The sequence below is a fragment of the Cervus canadensis genome, chromosome 28 (assembly GCF_019320065.1).
Source record: "Cervus canadensis isolate Bull #8, Minnesota chromosome 28, ASM1932006v1, whole genome shotgun sequence".
NCBI lineage: Eukaryota > Metazoa > Chordata > Mammalia > Artiodactyla > Cervidae > Cervus > Cervus canadensis.
The window spans coordinates 41,053,836-41,071,073 of record NC_057413.1 but is presented as its reverse complement, the minus strand read 5'-3'; the positions used below and the strand labels follow the sequence as shown (position 1 = coordinate 41,071,073).

General features: G+C 40.9%; 1 protein-coding gene and 1 long non-coding RNA gene across 3 annotated transcripts in view; both read left to right on the top strand.

Annotated features, from left to right (window-relative positions):
* FKBP5 (FKBP prolyl isomerase 5) overlaps window positions 1-12,523 on the top strand; it is a 115,750-nt gene extending 103,227 nt beyond the window's left edge. For both annotated transcript variants that reach the window (XM_043450893.1, XM_043450892.1), the window contains exons 9-12: window positions 1,574-1,657; window positions 5,988-6,173; window positions 9,295-9,534; window positions 10,249-12,523. In XM_043450893.1, the coding sequence (XP_043306828.1) occupies window positions 1,574-1,657; window positions 5,988-6,173; window positions 9,295-9,534; window positions 10,249-10,356 (618 nt within the window). In that variant the 3' untranslated portion in view covers window positions 10,357-12,523. The remainder of the gene's footprint in view (window positions 1-1,573; window positions 1,658-5,987; window positions 6,174-9,294; window positions 9,535-10,248) is intronic.
* A 97-nt stretch (window positions 12,524-12,620) lies between these two features.
* On the top strand, window positions 12,621-16,961 carry LOC122430094. Its single transcript, XR_006266227.1, has 2 exons — window positions 12,621-13,028; window positions 16,659-16,961. It is a non-coding gene; the product is annotated as an uncharacterized LOC122430094 (long non-coding RNA).
* Window positions 16,962-17,238: the final 277 nt, after the last annotated feature.

Below are 17,238 nucleotides of genomic sequence, written 5' to 3'. Positions count from 1 at the left end.
GCAGGAGCCCTCTCACTCCCGAGTGGTTCTGTAGGACACTCACTCCATAGTACACCACAGCAAGCCTGTTCTCGGTCACGGCCCCAAGGGCATATTCCAGGCTGCACTGCTGTTAGGTATATTTGAAACCACGTGATGAATCCAAGAAGATACAGCAGTCCAACGTAGGAGCACCTCGATATATAAGGCAGCTGTTAATAGACATAAAAGGAGAAATTGACAGTAACACAATCAGTGGGGGACTTTAACACCCCACTTACATCAGTGAACAGATCATCCAGACAGAAAATCAGTAAGAAAACACAGGCCTTAAATGACATATGACAATTAAGATGGACTTAATTGATATTTATAGAGCAGTCCATCCAGAAGCACCATAATACACATTCTTTTCAGGTGCACATGGAACATTCTCTAGGACAGGTCACCTGCTAGGCCACAGAGGAAGCCCTGGTAAATTTAAAAAGACTGAAATTGTATCAGGCATCTTTTCTGACCACAGTGCTATGAGATTATACTTGAAACCATGTGACAGTGTGTGATGATGTTGAAAGCAACATGATTTAATTTTCTGGTTTGTAATATTAAGAACAGATTTATAATCCATAAAGACTGAACCCAATGTAAAAAAATGTGAAGAGCCTTTGTTACCAGATTTTTAAATAATAGAGTTATCAGGAATCTACATAGGGTTGCCAGAAAGACTAGTAACTCATTTATCACTTTAAAGGTGACACCAGGAATACAACACTATCTTTTGAAATAAGGAATTTTATATTTACCCACTGAAGCTTCATAATTCTTATCAGTAAATTGACAATGGCTGTGTCAGTGCTTTTCCCCTAAAGGACCTCTCAGATTGTTCTGTTGATTCCTTATGATCCAGCTGTTCTTAATAAAAGTGCAGTTGTCCCTGGACTCATATCTGTAATGCGGGAAAGTAATGATACACACAAATAAGCAGGTGATCATGAAAGCGTTTGTTTATGTCTTTGCATCACCTCTGTCCTCCCAATTATGCTTTCCTTGATATTCCCCAAGTAAACTTCTACAAGTTGCTACAGTTTGGAGGCTTCAGGTCTGGTTGTTTCACAGCGAATAGACAACTACATGACCTGGAATTTTTTAAACCATATATGAGTATATAACTGTGACTTGCCTGCAGTAGTGTTCCCATTTTAGAGTTAAAAACTGAATCTTGAGAGAAACAACTTGCCAACATTATAATAACAGTATAGCAGCAGAATGAGAAGAGAGGCCCCAGCTTTCATTGTGTGGCCTCACCTTATAATTCTAAAGATGCATTCTTTACAGTGCTCAACAGTTCATGTTCCTTACAGTGTTACCGTCCGAGTCTCCCTCTTGAGCAGCGTGGGTCAAGCTACACCTTTGTTCTCACGGAGAGTTGAATTCTAGCCTACCAGTGCATTGGCAAGGGCGCATAGTTCTAAAAGCCACTGTGTTTTGAGGTGTGGGTATTCTGTAGAAGTAGCTATAGTTTTTTCTTATGGACATTAGCTGATGCTTTTTCCTTCTCGGTTCATCTAACCACTGTCACGCATTTATGCAACAGGCCAAAGAGTCCTGGGAGATGGACACCAAAGAGAAACTGGAGCAGGCTGCCATCGTCAAAGAGAAGGGGACCGTGTACTTCAAGGTGTGCTGAGTCTTTGTACAGTACTTTCCATCTCAGAGAATTCACTCAAGTGTCAGTGAACTGTGCTGATCTCCCCTATCCTGAATTCTGTCAGTACCCTTCAGGAGAAGAGTAAGCCTGAATTTTTACAAGTCTGTCATTTTCAGTATAAGAAATGATAAGACAGAATGAATTAATGTGACAGAGACTACAAATGCCTCTTTTACACATTCTAATCTAGGCTGTAACCATCCATAACATTAGACCAGGTCTGGCTCACCCACTCACCATGTATCAGTCAAGGCCTAAAGCACTGTGCTTGGTACATAGTAGACCATCACCAAGTGTTTGTGCAACAAAGAATGAATAGAATTGTTAGCAAATAGTAGAATTCAAAGGGGTAAATTTCATATCGTTTTCCCTTTCCACTGTTTTGGGGAAGTCACTTAGGTACATGATAAAAGAAAAATTCATGCACAGATTTCGAAAGGAACTGAACCCAATATCAAAAGTGCAAAGAGCATTTGCTACTAGATTTTTAGATAATAAAGTTAAACTGTTAGGAATCAACATAGGGTTGCCAGAAAGGCTAGTAACTCTCATCATTCACTTTAACGGTGACACCATGACTATAACACCGTCTGCCACTTAACCCACTTAAATGAGTTGAGTGGATACAAATCATAACTTAAAACATTTCTTACTGTGGGTATAGATAATATATGTTTGTTTATAACTCATATATACTGGATTCCCTGGTGGCTCAGAGGTAAAGAATTTGTCTGCAATGCAAGAGACATGGATTCTATCCCTTGGTTGGGAAGATTTTCTGGGGAAGGAAATGGCAACTCACTCCAGTATTCTTGCCTGGGAAGCCCCCATGGACAGAGGAGCCTGGTGGGCTACAGTCCATGGGGTCACAAAGAGTCAGACACGACTTAGTGACTAAATGACAATATCAACTCAGTGTAATAAAACAGCTTAGCTGTTCAGAAACTAATTGGTTGCTGATGACTCAATGTTGCAAAGCCATGTATCATATAGCTGTGTCCTGAATATATACAGAGAGATGGCCGTAATTTCTAATCAGCAGCAGAAATCAGTGCTAAAGTATCTATATAATTACTTAACTTCGTTGCTTCTTAGCATCATAACCACAATAGTGATTTGTGTATTTCATGTTATGAACCCTCTTAAAATTACTGATGTTTGGATAAAACCTGGATCACACATATGGAACATATTATTTTTAACATGCAATTTGATAGACAAAATCTTTCAAAACATTAGTCTGTTGGGGGAAAATTAATGAAAAGGTTCAGTACCACTGACCTAAGACTTTTTCTCCCAGAATGTCTCTGAACATTTTGCACTAAAAACTTCCCTGGAGGCACCTTCACATATATAGATAAAAGATCCCAGCGGAGGTCCTAGTTTTAGCTGTACAACTTTAGAAACGGTAGGTGGGTTCCTATACACATTCCCTTTTCAGATGTCAGGGCGAGTTTCAGTCTGCCGAGCGGCCTCCCTGGGCCTCGACTTCTCAGGGTGTGTGACCTGGCGCCTTGTGCGGCGGCCAGAGCAGAAACGGGGGGCGGTTCATGCTGCCCACACCTCGAGCCCTGTTCTCCGTGACCTGGCGGCTTGGCTTACACCTAAGTGGGCAAGTCTCTGCTCTCAGTAGGGTAGAATTGCAAAAAGCTTTTAGATGGAAGTGATTAAGCTCCTCACATGAACCTCTGAACACTGAAGAAAGGCAGGAGAGGACTGTCTCCGTTTGGCTCTGAAAATAATCACTAAGCACGTGTAACATGACGCTGCTCCCGGCACTGCGCCGGTCAGTCAGACAGACGTGGTCTGTGCCCGCAGAGCTGACAGCATTCTGAGACAGGGCTGTTAGCTGTCACAGCTGGTCAGTTCCTCTTTTCTGACTTGGAGGCAGAGTGGGAAGAAGGCTGAGGACACTTCTTACCAAGCGGTTCTTGCGCCCCCTCGTGCTCCTTGGGGATAAAGCATTCTTAAAGCAACTGAGTGAAGATCATCTTTCAGCCACAGGGCCCTTTGCAGACACACCAGGATTTGCTGTTTTGACCACCATTACTGAACCAGGAAGCCAGTACTCTGATTCAGAAACAAGTTGTCCATGACTCTTGGATTTTAGGTTGAGAAAAACTCAAAACCCTCTTTTGCTCTAAAAGAGTGAAGGAAAGAGAAGACTTCTCAACCTCAGTACAGTTGACATTTGGGGCTGTTTGGTGGGAGGTTGTTCTGTGCATTTAGCTGCAGCCTTGGCCCCCACCCACTAGATGCCAGTAGTACACACACACATTCTCCAGCTGTGACAACTGAAGAACATCTCTAAACATCACCAGGTGGGCACCTGGGGACAGAATCACCCTAGTGGAGAACTCCAGTTTTAGTCCATCAGAAGCAGAAATAACACAGAGATCTTTGCTCATTTTAAGTTGAGATATAAAAATTATATATACTACATATGAAAGGACTATCAAGAAAGTAAAATGCTCTTTAAGTGTAAAGAATATTTACGTAAAGTCTAATACTTCGGGGGGTTTTATTTTCTTTCAGAAACTATAACCTCTATGATTCTGATAGTCAGAACCTACTGAAGTGATTGGATCTGGTCTTTGTCCTCCCAGGCCCTTTCCTTCCTCTATGATAATATATTAGATAGAAAGGTAATTAGAGGAGGATGAGTGAGAGGAAGAAGAAACTAGACATAACAGGGAAAATGCCTGCCCTTCTCACTGAATCTAAACAAAAGGACACCTTTCATTTTCACCCATATCTCCAGCTTGCTCCCGATGATTGAAAAACTCGATTCCATGGTTATATTCCTTTGACCTTAATATTTATTTAGCAAACCATCATCAATAGCCACCTCTTGTTAAACCCTGAATATTCCAAAAGGGATAGGGCATGCTTCCTGTCCCCAAAAGCTCATAATCCAGCAAGAGCAAAGACAGTGACAGAAAACTGGTAAGGACTTTAATCTTGAGTAGTGGGGCCTAAGGCTTACGACAAACTACAAGGACAGCCAGCCCCCAACTTACACCTGTGTGAAAGCAACATGCATCCGGGTTTACATGAATTTGGGCTTGCTTCATCCCAGACTGGTGATGTCATCAGCAGTGAGCACAGCTCCCAGCCATGGGATCACAGGGCTGAACAACTGACGCAGCGGTTCTGGACCCACACACCTTTCTGGTTTTCACTTTCAGGACAGTGTTCAATAAACTACATGAGATATTCAACACTCTATTATAAAATAGGCTTTGTGTTAGATGATTTTGCCCAACTGTAGGCTAGATCACACTGAAGGTAGGTCAGTCTGAGCTATGCTGTTCAGTAGGTGAGATATATGAAATGCATTTCAGTTTCCCTGGGCATACTGGGAAGTAACCCCTTGTGAGCCCAGGAAGACTGTACCCTCAGACCTAGGCCGTCCACTTGGAACTGTGTCTACCCCATCCTCATCACCAGAAATTGACAATCAGGGCCTCTTTTCTACAGTAATAGAGCATATATATCATTCATGTGAATTATACAATTTTTATTCACAGTTGTTACTGAGAGCGAAAATATGATTAAGAGAAAAGTCTTTCTCATGTAGTCAGGTGACTAACACCTGTGTGATTTTTTTTGTTTTATAGTTAGGTATGCTGGACAGCTGTTCATTGTGTATATTCTCTCGGTCTATAGATCAGTGGTTAGCAGACCACAGCCTGTTTCTGTAGGCAGGGCTCTCCTGGGACTCAGCCACACCCCTTTGTTTATATATTGTCTGTCATTGCTTTCGTACCCAGAACAGAGTTGCAGCAGAGGCTGTTTGGTCTCCAAAGCCTACAGTATTATCTTCCCTTTTATAGGAAAAGTTTGCCAACCCTTGGTTTAGTTAACGAAGATCTGCTGGGTTTGGGACTAGCACTTACCAGAATATAGTGTCTGCTGTGCACGACTCATCGTCAGGAGAAAAGGGGAAAGTGACTTCCCTCTGAGTAAACTAGTGACATAGTCCACAGCTACTCTCGGGCCTTACGAAAGTTCGGTAAATACTGGCACCAAAGAATGTAACCCAAAAGCCTTGATGCCCGTGTGCTGAAAAGGGTGAGATGGTAAATGCTGGCGAAGAGCATCAGGGTGCCCGCCGTGCAGCAGCTCGGAGGTCACTGGGAGCGGTGCCTGGAGAGCAGGGCACTCGCACAGCCTGCTTGGGACGAGCGGGTGGCGCCCCTCTGGGGGTCTGCTTCGCTCCCGGAGGGCTGAGCTTATTCTCCCTTTGAACTCGCTCCAGAGCCAGTACAGCAAGTAATTACTAGCTTCTCTCTCTTAGGGAGGCAAGTACATGCAGGCAGTGATTCAGTATGGGAAGATAGTGTCCTGGTTAGAGATGGAATATGGCTTATCAGAAAAGGAATCGAAAGCTTCTGAGTCGTTTCTGCTCGCTGCCTTCCTGAACCTGGCCATGTGCTACCTGAAGCTCAGAGAATATACCAAAGCCGTGGAGTGCTGCGACAAGGTAAAGTGTCTGCGTGTGGGATGAACGTTACATAGTCTGGATCTTTTTCCCTGTCTTCATGCTTAGTCATCTTCCACTTCCTCTCAGCCAAGGTTTGGGTTTTTCGTTTTGTTTTGTTTTGTTTGGGATTATTTATTTCTCAGTAAGAACTGGGAAATACAGAAAGCTTTTTTTAGTACAGTTATACTTTCTTAATGCCTAGACTGTTTATAATAATACATTATGAATTAAAACTTTTGATAAAATTAAGCAATATTTATCCATGACCTTAAGTCTATGGCATTTGATACCAGATTACACAATTTTATAAAAACAGATTTAACTTATTTTTTTTTTCATTTATTTTTATTAGTTGGAGGCTAATTACTTTACAATATTGTAGTGGTTTTTGTCATACAGTGACATGAATCAGCCATGGATTTACATGTATTCCCCATCCCGATCCCCCCTCCCACCTCCCTCTCCACCCGATCCCTCTGGGTCTTCCCAGTGCACAAGGCCCGAGCACTTGTCTCATGTATCCAACCTGGGCTGGTGATCTGTTTCACCCTAGATAATATACATGTTTCGATGCTGTTCTCTCGAAACACCCCACCCTCGCCTTCTCCCACAGAGTCCAAAATTCTGTTCTGTACATCTGTGTCTCTTTTTCTGTTTTGCATATAGGGTTATTGTTACCATCTTCCTAAATTCCATACATATGTGTTAGTATACTCTATTGGTCTTTATCTTTCTGGCTTACTTCACTCTGTATGATGGGCTCCAGTTTCATCCATCTCATTAGAACTGATTCAAATGAATTCTTTTTAATGGCTGAGTAATATTCCATGGTGTATATGTACCAGAGCTTCCTTATCCATTCGTCTGCTGATGGGCATCTAGGTTGCTTCCATGTCCTGGCTATTATAAACAGTGCTGCGATGAACATTGGGGTGCACGTGTCTCTTTCAGATCTGGTTTCCTCAGTGTGTATGCCCAGAAGTGGGAATGCTGGGTCATATGGCAGTTCTATTTCCAGGTTTTTAAGAAATCTCCACACTGTTCTCCATAGTGGCTGTACTAGTTTGCATTCCCACCAACAGTGTAAGAGGGTTCCCTTTTCTCCACACCCTCTCCAGCATTTATTGCTTGTAGACTTTTGGATAGCAGCCATCCTGACTGGCGTGTAATGGTACCTCATTGTGGTTTTGATTTGCATTTCTCTGATAATGAGTGATATTGAGCATCTTTTCATGTGTAAAAACAGATTTAACTTATTAAGTCTTTTAGGTCTTTAGGCTGTGATTGTTCATCCAGGGATACATACAAGTCACTTTTTTATTATCATATTTATTCACTGCCTAGGGTTACACATAAATAATTTGCAAGACCCACAAAGCATCAGCACCCTTCATTACATCTGTACTATTAACATGGTAAGCAGTACCTAAAAGACCAGGAGAAGTACCACACATATGATTCTGTTCTTTTTTATACTAATGGTGCTACTGTGTCAGATATTAGGTCCCAGAGTGAACAGTGTACATGTTACTGTGGGTGCAAGCTAGTAACTGGGTGTATCTTACAGACAGACGAAGGGAACAAGAAAAGCAAGCAACGATTTCAAGCCTTCTTTGTAAGATTGAGTTTTAATATTTTGAATTTTGTGGATCAGTATGTTATGTGAAATACATAACATAATATATTAAATATATTAAATGGTATTTTGCCTGAGAGAATAATGTTAGTATTACATTTTTAAACCTGTGTTATTCTTTCTTTATAGAAGTAGTATAAAGTCATTCAATATTCAGACATTACAGAAACATCTAAAAACCTGAGTCCATTCATAAAATTCCCACTGACCCTCTCCCAAGACCACGGTCATTCACTTCACACACACATTCCTCTTGTTTTTCCATGTCCATAAGTAGAGTAACATGTATGTCTACTTTCTAATGAGAATGTATAGATTTATAGTTCTAGAAAATAAGGACATCTTTCCACATCTGATCAGTTCATCATATTCTTTTTATAGTATCTTTTAGTATCTTTAAAGTATTCTTTTAGTATCCAGTGTATGTATTTATCAATTTATTTAACCAACCCGTTTTGGTAGATTTTCAGGGTTTTGATATTACAAATTATATAGTGTCTCTCTGCACATGTATGGGATTATTTCTCTAGGATAAAATCCCTAGAAGTCGAAATACTGGGTCGAAAGACATTGTGTCAATATATTTAGATATGTTTAAAAATTTTAATACTTTATATATTATTGAATACTATCAGTGATTCCTCAGTATTATTGACAATAGAAAATTCTTATTTTCATTTTTAGTTCTTGGTTACTAATTAAGTTGCACATCTTTTCATTACTTGTATTGAAATAACTAGTATTTCTTCTCTGAATTGCTTGTTTACATCCTAAGATTATAAAAAAAATAACCATTTGGTACTTAAACCTCCTCCAACTAGGTTTGCTTTTTAAAAAGAATAACCGTATTATATTTTTATGGGGGGTTGCATGTAAATATATTTGGTTTAGAATTTATTTTTGTGTTTATGAAGTAAGAATCTAAATCTTATTTTCTACATAGACTGTCTTATTTTCTACATGGATAGTCACTGTTTTAACCCCATTTATTGAAGTTAATCCTTTTTCTACATGATTTACGTTACCATCTTTGTGATTATTAAATCTTTTTTATATACATACACATGAATCTGTTTCCAGATGCTGTGTTCTGTTCCACTAACGTGTTTTTTCATGGAATACTAACAACTGTTTTAATCTCAGTAGTTTAATAGTATATCTTTTTTTCTGGTAGGTCAAGTCCCCTCAATATTTTTGTATTTACAAAAATTTTCTCAGCCTTAGGCATTTACTTCTTCCATTGGCGTTTAAAATGAACTTCTCAAAAGCCCTCCTCCCATTGGCGTTTAAAATGAACTTCTCAAAAGATCCTTGGGATCTTTATAGAAATTGCATTAAATATAGAAATGAATTTTATTATTTTGATTAATAGTATATAATTGCCTTGAGCCTGGTCTTTTCTAATTCCCTTGGCCAGAGACTTTTCTCTCCAAATTCCTACAGGGTACATGCATCCTTTCTAAAATATAGCCCATCTGTCCCCAGGCCCTTGGACTGGACAGTGCCAATGAGAAGGGCTTATACAGGCGGGGTGAAGCCCAACTGCTCATGAACGAGTTCGAGTCAGCCAAGGGCGACTTTGAGAAAGTGTTGGAAGTAAACCCCCAGAATAAGGCCGCAAGACTGCAGATCTCCATGTGCCAGAAAAAGGCTAAGGAGCACAACGAGCGGGACCGCAGGATCTATGCCAACATGTTCAAGAAGTTTGCGGAGCAGGACGCAAAGGTATGTGTAGAACCCACCCACCTTCAGGTGAGGGGAGGACGGGCGGACCGCGCCTCTGACTTCCGTCCTAAGGAGGTTCCTGTAGGACACAGGCCCAGGAAGACACCCAAGAGGCCACGAGGAGGGAAAAGGACTTCAGAGCCCACCAAGGCTCCTTTGGATCCAGAGGACGAGCCAGACAGGTGTGCAGTTCTGTTCACCAGAGGCACAGCCATGAGGCCCTGGCACGTCCATGCAAGAGAAGAGGGGAATTAATTCCCTAAAAGTGCACTAAGGCTTTTGTTGTTATTTTAAAACCCAAACACAACACTTGCTTGTCAAAACTTCCGAGCTTCCTAGGAAATAGGCTCTGAGGGGGAAGCCCCACCCCATGCCCTTTACTTTGAGGCTTAAGAGCCAACCTAGCAACCCAAGAGGAGCAGTCAGCCCCCCGACCACTCGGGTGTATTCTGGTCCTCGCTGACCATCCACTCAGACCCTCGGTCACGACTTGACGGTCAAAGCTGTCCCTGGGGCAGGCTGGTCACTTTAACCAAAGAAGAGGGAATGCTCCCAGGCTAATTATGGCGGCAGCGCTGGGACTGACCAGCCGTGAATCCCAATACAGTCATGCTCAGGCCCTCTTGTGTTAGACCTGACCGTCTAGAGGAGCCAGGAAGCAACTGGACATTTCTTTTTTCCTCTAACCCTCTTGATTCCTTGTTTGTTCCTTAGGAAGAGGCCAGTAAAGCAGTGAGCAAGAAGACTTTAGAAGGGGTCACCAACGAAAAAGAAATAGGAAGTCCGTCAATGGACGAGCAGAAAGCCGAAGGGCACGTATGACAGCACGCCATGGGGGGAAGAGTCCTAACGAACTCGGCCCCTCCTGCATGGGCTTTCACCCAACTCAGGACTAAACAGTGTTTAGTGTAAAGTTTGTTATAGTCTATGTGATTCTGGAAGCAAACAGCAAAACCAGTAGCTTCCCAAAAAACCACCACCCTGCTGCTGCCCAGAGGTCTCATCGAGGGGGTGGCGTGGGACCACTGCAGGCGGAGCAGAGCAGCGCCTGTCAGTGTGGAGCCTGAGCCAGCACCTTGAGTCCCGCTCATTTCAGTTGATGTCAACTTGCAATATCCAATTCTGGGTCCCTTGAGATTATTCTAACAAGGGGGCTGTCTGTTAGGTTTTACATTTGATTGAACTTTAATAGCACTGCAGAAACCTAGAAATCAATGCTTGATGAGTTTCTTCTTTCCTATAGTTGGGCAGGGGAGAGTTGGGGGTGGGGGGGAGGGGTTTGTTTTTCAAATGACTGAAGTGCTCTGAATGGAAGCTGTTGCATTTTTAACGAACAGAACCCACCGTAGAGGGGTCAGGTCCCCCTCAGGTCCACAGCAGCATCACACACTTGAAAGCCAGAACCTCAGAGGCGTCTTGCTTGCTGACTTTGCCGCCTTAGTCAAGCAACCCCCCTGTGAGAGCGGCTTCTGCCCCGCAGCCTCTCCCCCGAGGGGGAACCCTGTCATTCCTGAAACACTCTTCCATGATAGTGAGCAGGAGGAGGTTCTGGATTAGCCTTCCCCGCTTTGGATGAAGTTCTGAGACACTGAATTGTGCTTTTTCTTCCCTGTCAGGAAAGGATGTTGAATCCAGTAATGCCTGCTCATTGCTACCGTTCAGTTTCTTACTTCCATTCTAACCTCTCCTGTCAAGAATTTCAGACTTATTCTTATATCTTTGACGTGGAGTGAGTTTTTATTTAACCTATCTATCTAGGATCCTTGAAGCATTTTTTTGTTGTCTTTTTAAAATTCCTGTGTCATAAACACGTGTATACTGATATATGGAAGTTTATTTACACTCCTCTATTTTTTTGACTTTTTACTACTAAGTAGCTTAATTTTTAAAAACAAAATCTGTGAGGTTGAAAAAATAAATCATTGCTCTTCTCCATTAACTGTTTTCCTCGCAGGTTTGACATGCAGTAGCTTTCTTTTCCTGCACTGCTAGCTGCTTTGTTCTGGTATGATTGTGGAAAAGAGTTGAAAACAGCTTCCCAGGCAGGTACATCTAGCCTAAAATCTCCAGTACTTGGGCATTGAACTAGGGCAAGTCTTAAATACGTACATGTAGTTGAATTTTAGTCTTTACGGGTAAGCGAGATAAAGCATGGCTTTCTAGTCCCACAGCCTAAGAAATAAGAATGCATTTGGCAAACCAAAAAACATTTGTTTCAACCTGGAACATCTCACCTTTTTAAATCCTAAAAAACACTGGCAATTATATTTGAGATTCATTTTTATTTTTATGGTGGTTTTAACAAAACACTTTTATTCTTGGGTTAGGACCCATGTTAAAACATAAAAATAAAGTCATTTCCTTTTTATACCAGTTTTCGTCTCTATGGAACAAATGGAATTGAGTTTCTCCTTTAATGATAACTAAAACCCTTTTTAATTTCTCATGTACACATTTGTCTTTTTTCATGAGGTATTTCTTTAAAAAGCCCCAATCTCACCTAGAGAATATAAAACAAAAGTTGATTTTGCTTATCTGCTTAACTGTCTAGTATTTGTAGCTCCGTTGATTAGAGCATGACTCCAATGAGGTCAAGACTGAAATTAGATCCTAAAAGGCCAGTTAGATTTTTGCAGGTAACAAGCAAAATACTATTCCCAAAACTAGATTCTCTTAGCCCACTGTCTCCCTAGTGTATGTTATGGGTCACGGGAACAGGAAAGAAAGTGTGTGGAGAGAGAGGGAAGGGTGGGCAGGTGGTTCAGAGCGAACTCTTACAGGGTGCCCTCACCACTCAAGACAAACTTTATGTACTCTTGTATCAAATTCAGTAATTTTAAACAATTTGTCTAGAAATCAACGGTCTCTTAGACTGCATTTGGAGTGGTGAGACAGATGAATTAAAAGCAAATTGTTTTTTAAAACTATTCAGATGCACTTTTTTGTGTTCCTTAAATAAATTGAGAAAAACAAATGTGATTTCCCATTATTCTTGTTGTTGTGTTGTTTTAATCACTAAGATGTGTCTGATTCTTTTGTGACCCCATGGGCTGTAATCTATCAGACTCCTCTGTCTGTAGGATTCTCCAGGCAAGAATACTGGAGTAGGCTGCTGTTTTCTTCTCTAGCGGATCTTCCTGACCCAAAGATCGAACCCGCTTCTCCTTCGCTGGTGGGCGGACTCTTTACCACTGAACCACCTGGGAAGTGCCCCAACCCCACCATTATTCTTGGTTTTTCTCAAATAGTCTTCAAGAAAAAAGTTGATTTGGTTGGGAAACTACTTTGGGGGCCCAGCTGAAAAAATGAAACCTCAGAAAATTGACAAGAGACAATACTGTCCTGCTCCTTGCTCTAAGACACAACTGGAGATCAACACTGGGGTACAGGCAATGGAATTATGTGTCTTTGTTCAAATGAACTGAATAATCAGAAAAAGAAGAGGATTCTGTGTTTTCATTAACCAGTAGACATTCCACCATTTTCATTGTAAGGTAGGTTCCGTTTGGGAAGTGAAGGGGTTTAATTGTGCCCTTTAATAAATATGTAAAATGTAAGTAAGCATGTGTCAGGTGCTGTTGTGTGTTAAACAAGTATTTCCTCTTAAGTAGCATTTTTCTTGGATATATCACAGTATGAAGGCCTAAAGAGCTGATGTCACATACATCGTGAACCCTTATTCACAGTGCAAAACAACCAGATATTAGATCCTCACTAGAATCTGGCTGCAGCAAGAAAAGGCAAAAGGTTTTCCTCTGCACCCTGCTCATTTTGAGCAAACACCTCAGTATCTTTGTTTGGAGGGACCCCCACCTTTTTAACATAATCAAGGGCAAGTAGTGGAATCCTCAGGCTTTGACACGGGTAAGGTTGGTACGAGTCGCTAAAAACAGTGCATAGGAAAAGCTGCCCTGCAGCCACAGGCTTAAACGGGTCATAACTACTGGGTGCATCCCACACATCAGACACTTAAACCCTCTTTAGCGTCAGACACTTAAACCCCCTTTACGCTTCCACATGTAAAAAGGATATAGCTGCTGCACTGCTGCCATCTTCTGAATCGCACAGATCATGTGGTCTTCACTAAAATTATAAGGAAGGAATTCTGGGATATGTATTTCAAACCTGGCTTACTTGACACATTATAAATACCCCCCAAGTGTCTAAGCCTTTCCTGAGGCATTAAATATTTCTGTCCTGGGTCTGCTTGGATGGTGTGCTTGCTTAAATAACTTTAAAGCCAAAAATCATAATGCCTACAGCAAGCAGTTAGCTACTTAAAAGTTTGACCAAGGAGATAAGGTGGGAAGAACAAGTAGCTATTGATTAGTATTTGGCAATGCAGTGACTAACTCCAGTTACTCTGCTGACTTGATATCTGCTTACAACCACATTTCCAGAGTGAGAACTTCTGATATTTTCAGTGTAAAAACGTGAACCCGCCTATATACCCTTGCCCTCTACAGATACCAAAGTCTTCCTAAAGGTGATACCAGCCTAAACACAGTAAACTCATGACCCTGCGCTGAGATATCAAGGAACTCATACATTCCTTTATTCATCCCCATCTCAGCATCTAGCACACTATACCCAAACTAGTACTCCGCAGATGCTCAGTGAATTGGCTTCCTCCCCTCCACATCTCTTACTTCAGTGGCCCTTCATTCCTGTTACTTGCCTCGAAATGTGGAGGCCAGAACCACATGGTTTCTTAGCAATCCCTGCAACCTGATCTTGTTCCTTGAGGTGCTGGGAACCAGCCAACAACTTAACCCGGGGTGGATCTGCAAAATGGATCTATGGTCTTAAGGCCACAGTGATCTTAAATCTATTTCCACTCACACTGGTAGATCAAGTGTGAAGTGAAGGAGGATTCTAGGAAGATTGAAGAGTAGGAAGCACCAGGAATCTCCCACTGAGAGAACAGCTTCAGTGGCAGAATCTGTCTGATGTAACTATTTTGGAATTCGGGAGTTTATGAAAACCTTACAACTTCCAGGCATGGATAGTAAATTGTAGGCAGTTTTTGTTAATTTTAGCTAGCACAATAGAAGCTACCCATCCACTACAACCAGCAACATGGCAGGCAGCTCTGCAAGTTTTCTGACACAGCTTGTGGGAACTAGGGTGGGCAAAAAGGACGCTGTTCCCTGGATATTGAGGATCTATGCCCTGCGTGGGATTTCTGCTTGATTACTGAGATGCAAAGAGGTAGGCAGCTGTTGTCTCATCTCGCCCCCATCAGTGTAAGCCTCTGCCTCAAAAGTCCAGCAGCATTTTGCTCCCTACTTTTCACGTTTTGCATCTTCCCCTTCCTTTTAGGAGCCAAACATTAAAAACTAGCACAGTCAAAAACAACTGCCTATATGGGAAAAATGAGAAAGACCACATGTGCCCAGGGAAAGGCTCAGAAAAGACCTGAAGACATTACGTTTATACCTCAGACTGACTCTCAGTACAGAGACAGCCTACAACAATCATAAAACAAAAACCCAGAAAACCCTGCGGATGAGGGAGATTCTGATTTCCAGAGTTGATACCATGTTATTAGATTAAAATGGCCAGTGTTCAACAACAACAAAAATGCAAGACACGAAGAAACGAGGCCCATTCAAAGGAAAAAATAATTCAACAGTCTCTTCCCTTGAAAAAGACATGACAGATACACAACCAAAATTTTAAACAACTGCCTTAAAGATGCTCAAAGAACTAAAGGTAGATATGGAGAAAGTCAGGAAAACAATGTGTAAACAAAATGGAACAATCAAAGAGATTTTAAAAACCTGAAGAGAAGCCAAAAAGGGATTCTGGAGCTGAAAAGCACAACAACTGCAATGAAAAATTCACTAGATGTATTATTCCAAGGCAGATTTGAGCAGGCAGAAGAAAAAACTAATAAACGTTAAGAAAGAATGGTGGAAATTATTCAGACTGAAGAACAAAAAGAAAAAAAGACTGGAAAAAGTAAACAGAGCCTCAGGGACCCGTGGGATACCATCAAGTAGATATGAGAGTCCAGAAAAAGAGAAAGGGGCAGAAAAGTGTTAGAAGACATAATGGCTGGAAGTTCCTGATTTTGATGAAACACATAAGTGTAAACATCCCAAAAGCTCAACAAACTCCAAGTAAGATTAATTCAAAGAAACCAAAACCAGCACATTATAATCATACTTTTCAAACGGATAAACAATGAATCTTGAAAGCAGCAGGAGAGAAGTCAACACGCCTAAATCACATGTTTGCTTCCAGAGGGTGGTGTGCTACTGGGCCCCCACAAGGACATCTCCCTACACTGGGAACTATAAACAACTTCGCTAACACATACAAATAACCAGAGAGGCCAAAGGAGGCAACAAAGGAACATGTCCCAAATGAAGGAATAAGACAAAAGCACAGGAGGACAACTAAGTGAAGTGGAGAAAAGCAGTCTGTCCAATAAGGATCAAAGGATCATAAAGATGCTGGGAGAAGAAAGGATCAACACAGGGCTGGATCCCTGGTCAAGAAACTAGATCCCACGTGCCACAACTAAGAGCTGATGAAGCCTAACTTTTTTTTAATCAATGGAATTTCATAGAACTAGAATAAATAATTCTAAAATTTGTATGGAAACAGAAAAGATCCTAAATAATTGCAGCATTATTTACAGTTGCCAAAATATGGAAGTAACGTGTCTATCAGTGAATGACTGGGTAAAGATGTGTGTGTGTGGAACACTTTATAAAAGCCATAAAAAAGAATGAAATCTTGCCACTTGCAACAATATAGATGGGCCTAGAGATATTATTCCAAGTGAAATAAGTCAAAGAAATATTGTACAGTTTTATTTACATATGGAATCTAGAAAACAAAACAGATGAACAAATAAAACAGAATAGAGTCACAGAAATAGCAATAAAAATGTATTTGCCAAAGGGGAGGAAGTGTGGGATGAGTGAAAGGGGTAAGAGAAATTAAGGTACAAACTTCCAGTTTTGAAACAAATGAATCACAGGGATGAAATGTATGCTGTGGGGAATATAGTCAATAATTATCTTTGTATGGCACAAACTGTAGCTAGATTTATTATAGTGATCATTTTGTAATTCACAGAAATATCTAACCATTATGTTGTAATGTTGTAGGTCAAATATACTTCAAAAAAATCAGAGACAAGAAGTCAGTGGGCCAGTATATTCAAAGTGCTCAAATCAAAACGTCAAGCAAAAGTCCTCTACCGAGCAGAACTGCCCTTCAAAAGTGAGGGAGAAATTAAGATGTTCTCAGATAAACAAAAGCTGAGGGAATTTGTTACCACTAAGACCTGCTCAACGGAGACTCCAAGGTGAAATGAAAGGACCCGAGACAGTACCTCAAAGGCATATTGAGAAATAAAATTTCAGTAACAGTAAATACATGGGTAATAATAAAAGTAATATTAAAAATGATTTGTAACTCTACTTTGTTTTCTATATGACTTAAGAGACTAACACATCTAAAGAAAAAATAATTATTAATGTAAAGTCTATATTACTGTAACTTTAGTTTGTAACTTCAAATCTTGTTTTCTACATAATGTAGGAAACTAATACATTTGAAAGAATGATTACTCATGTATTGGGCACAGTGTGTGAAGATGTAATTTTAATGACATCAACGACTGAAATGATTGGGGATGGAGCTATAAAGGACCAGTTTCATATATTATGAACCTACTAAAATTCA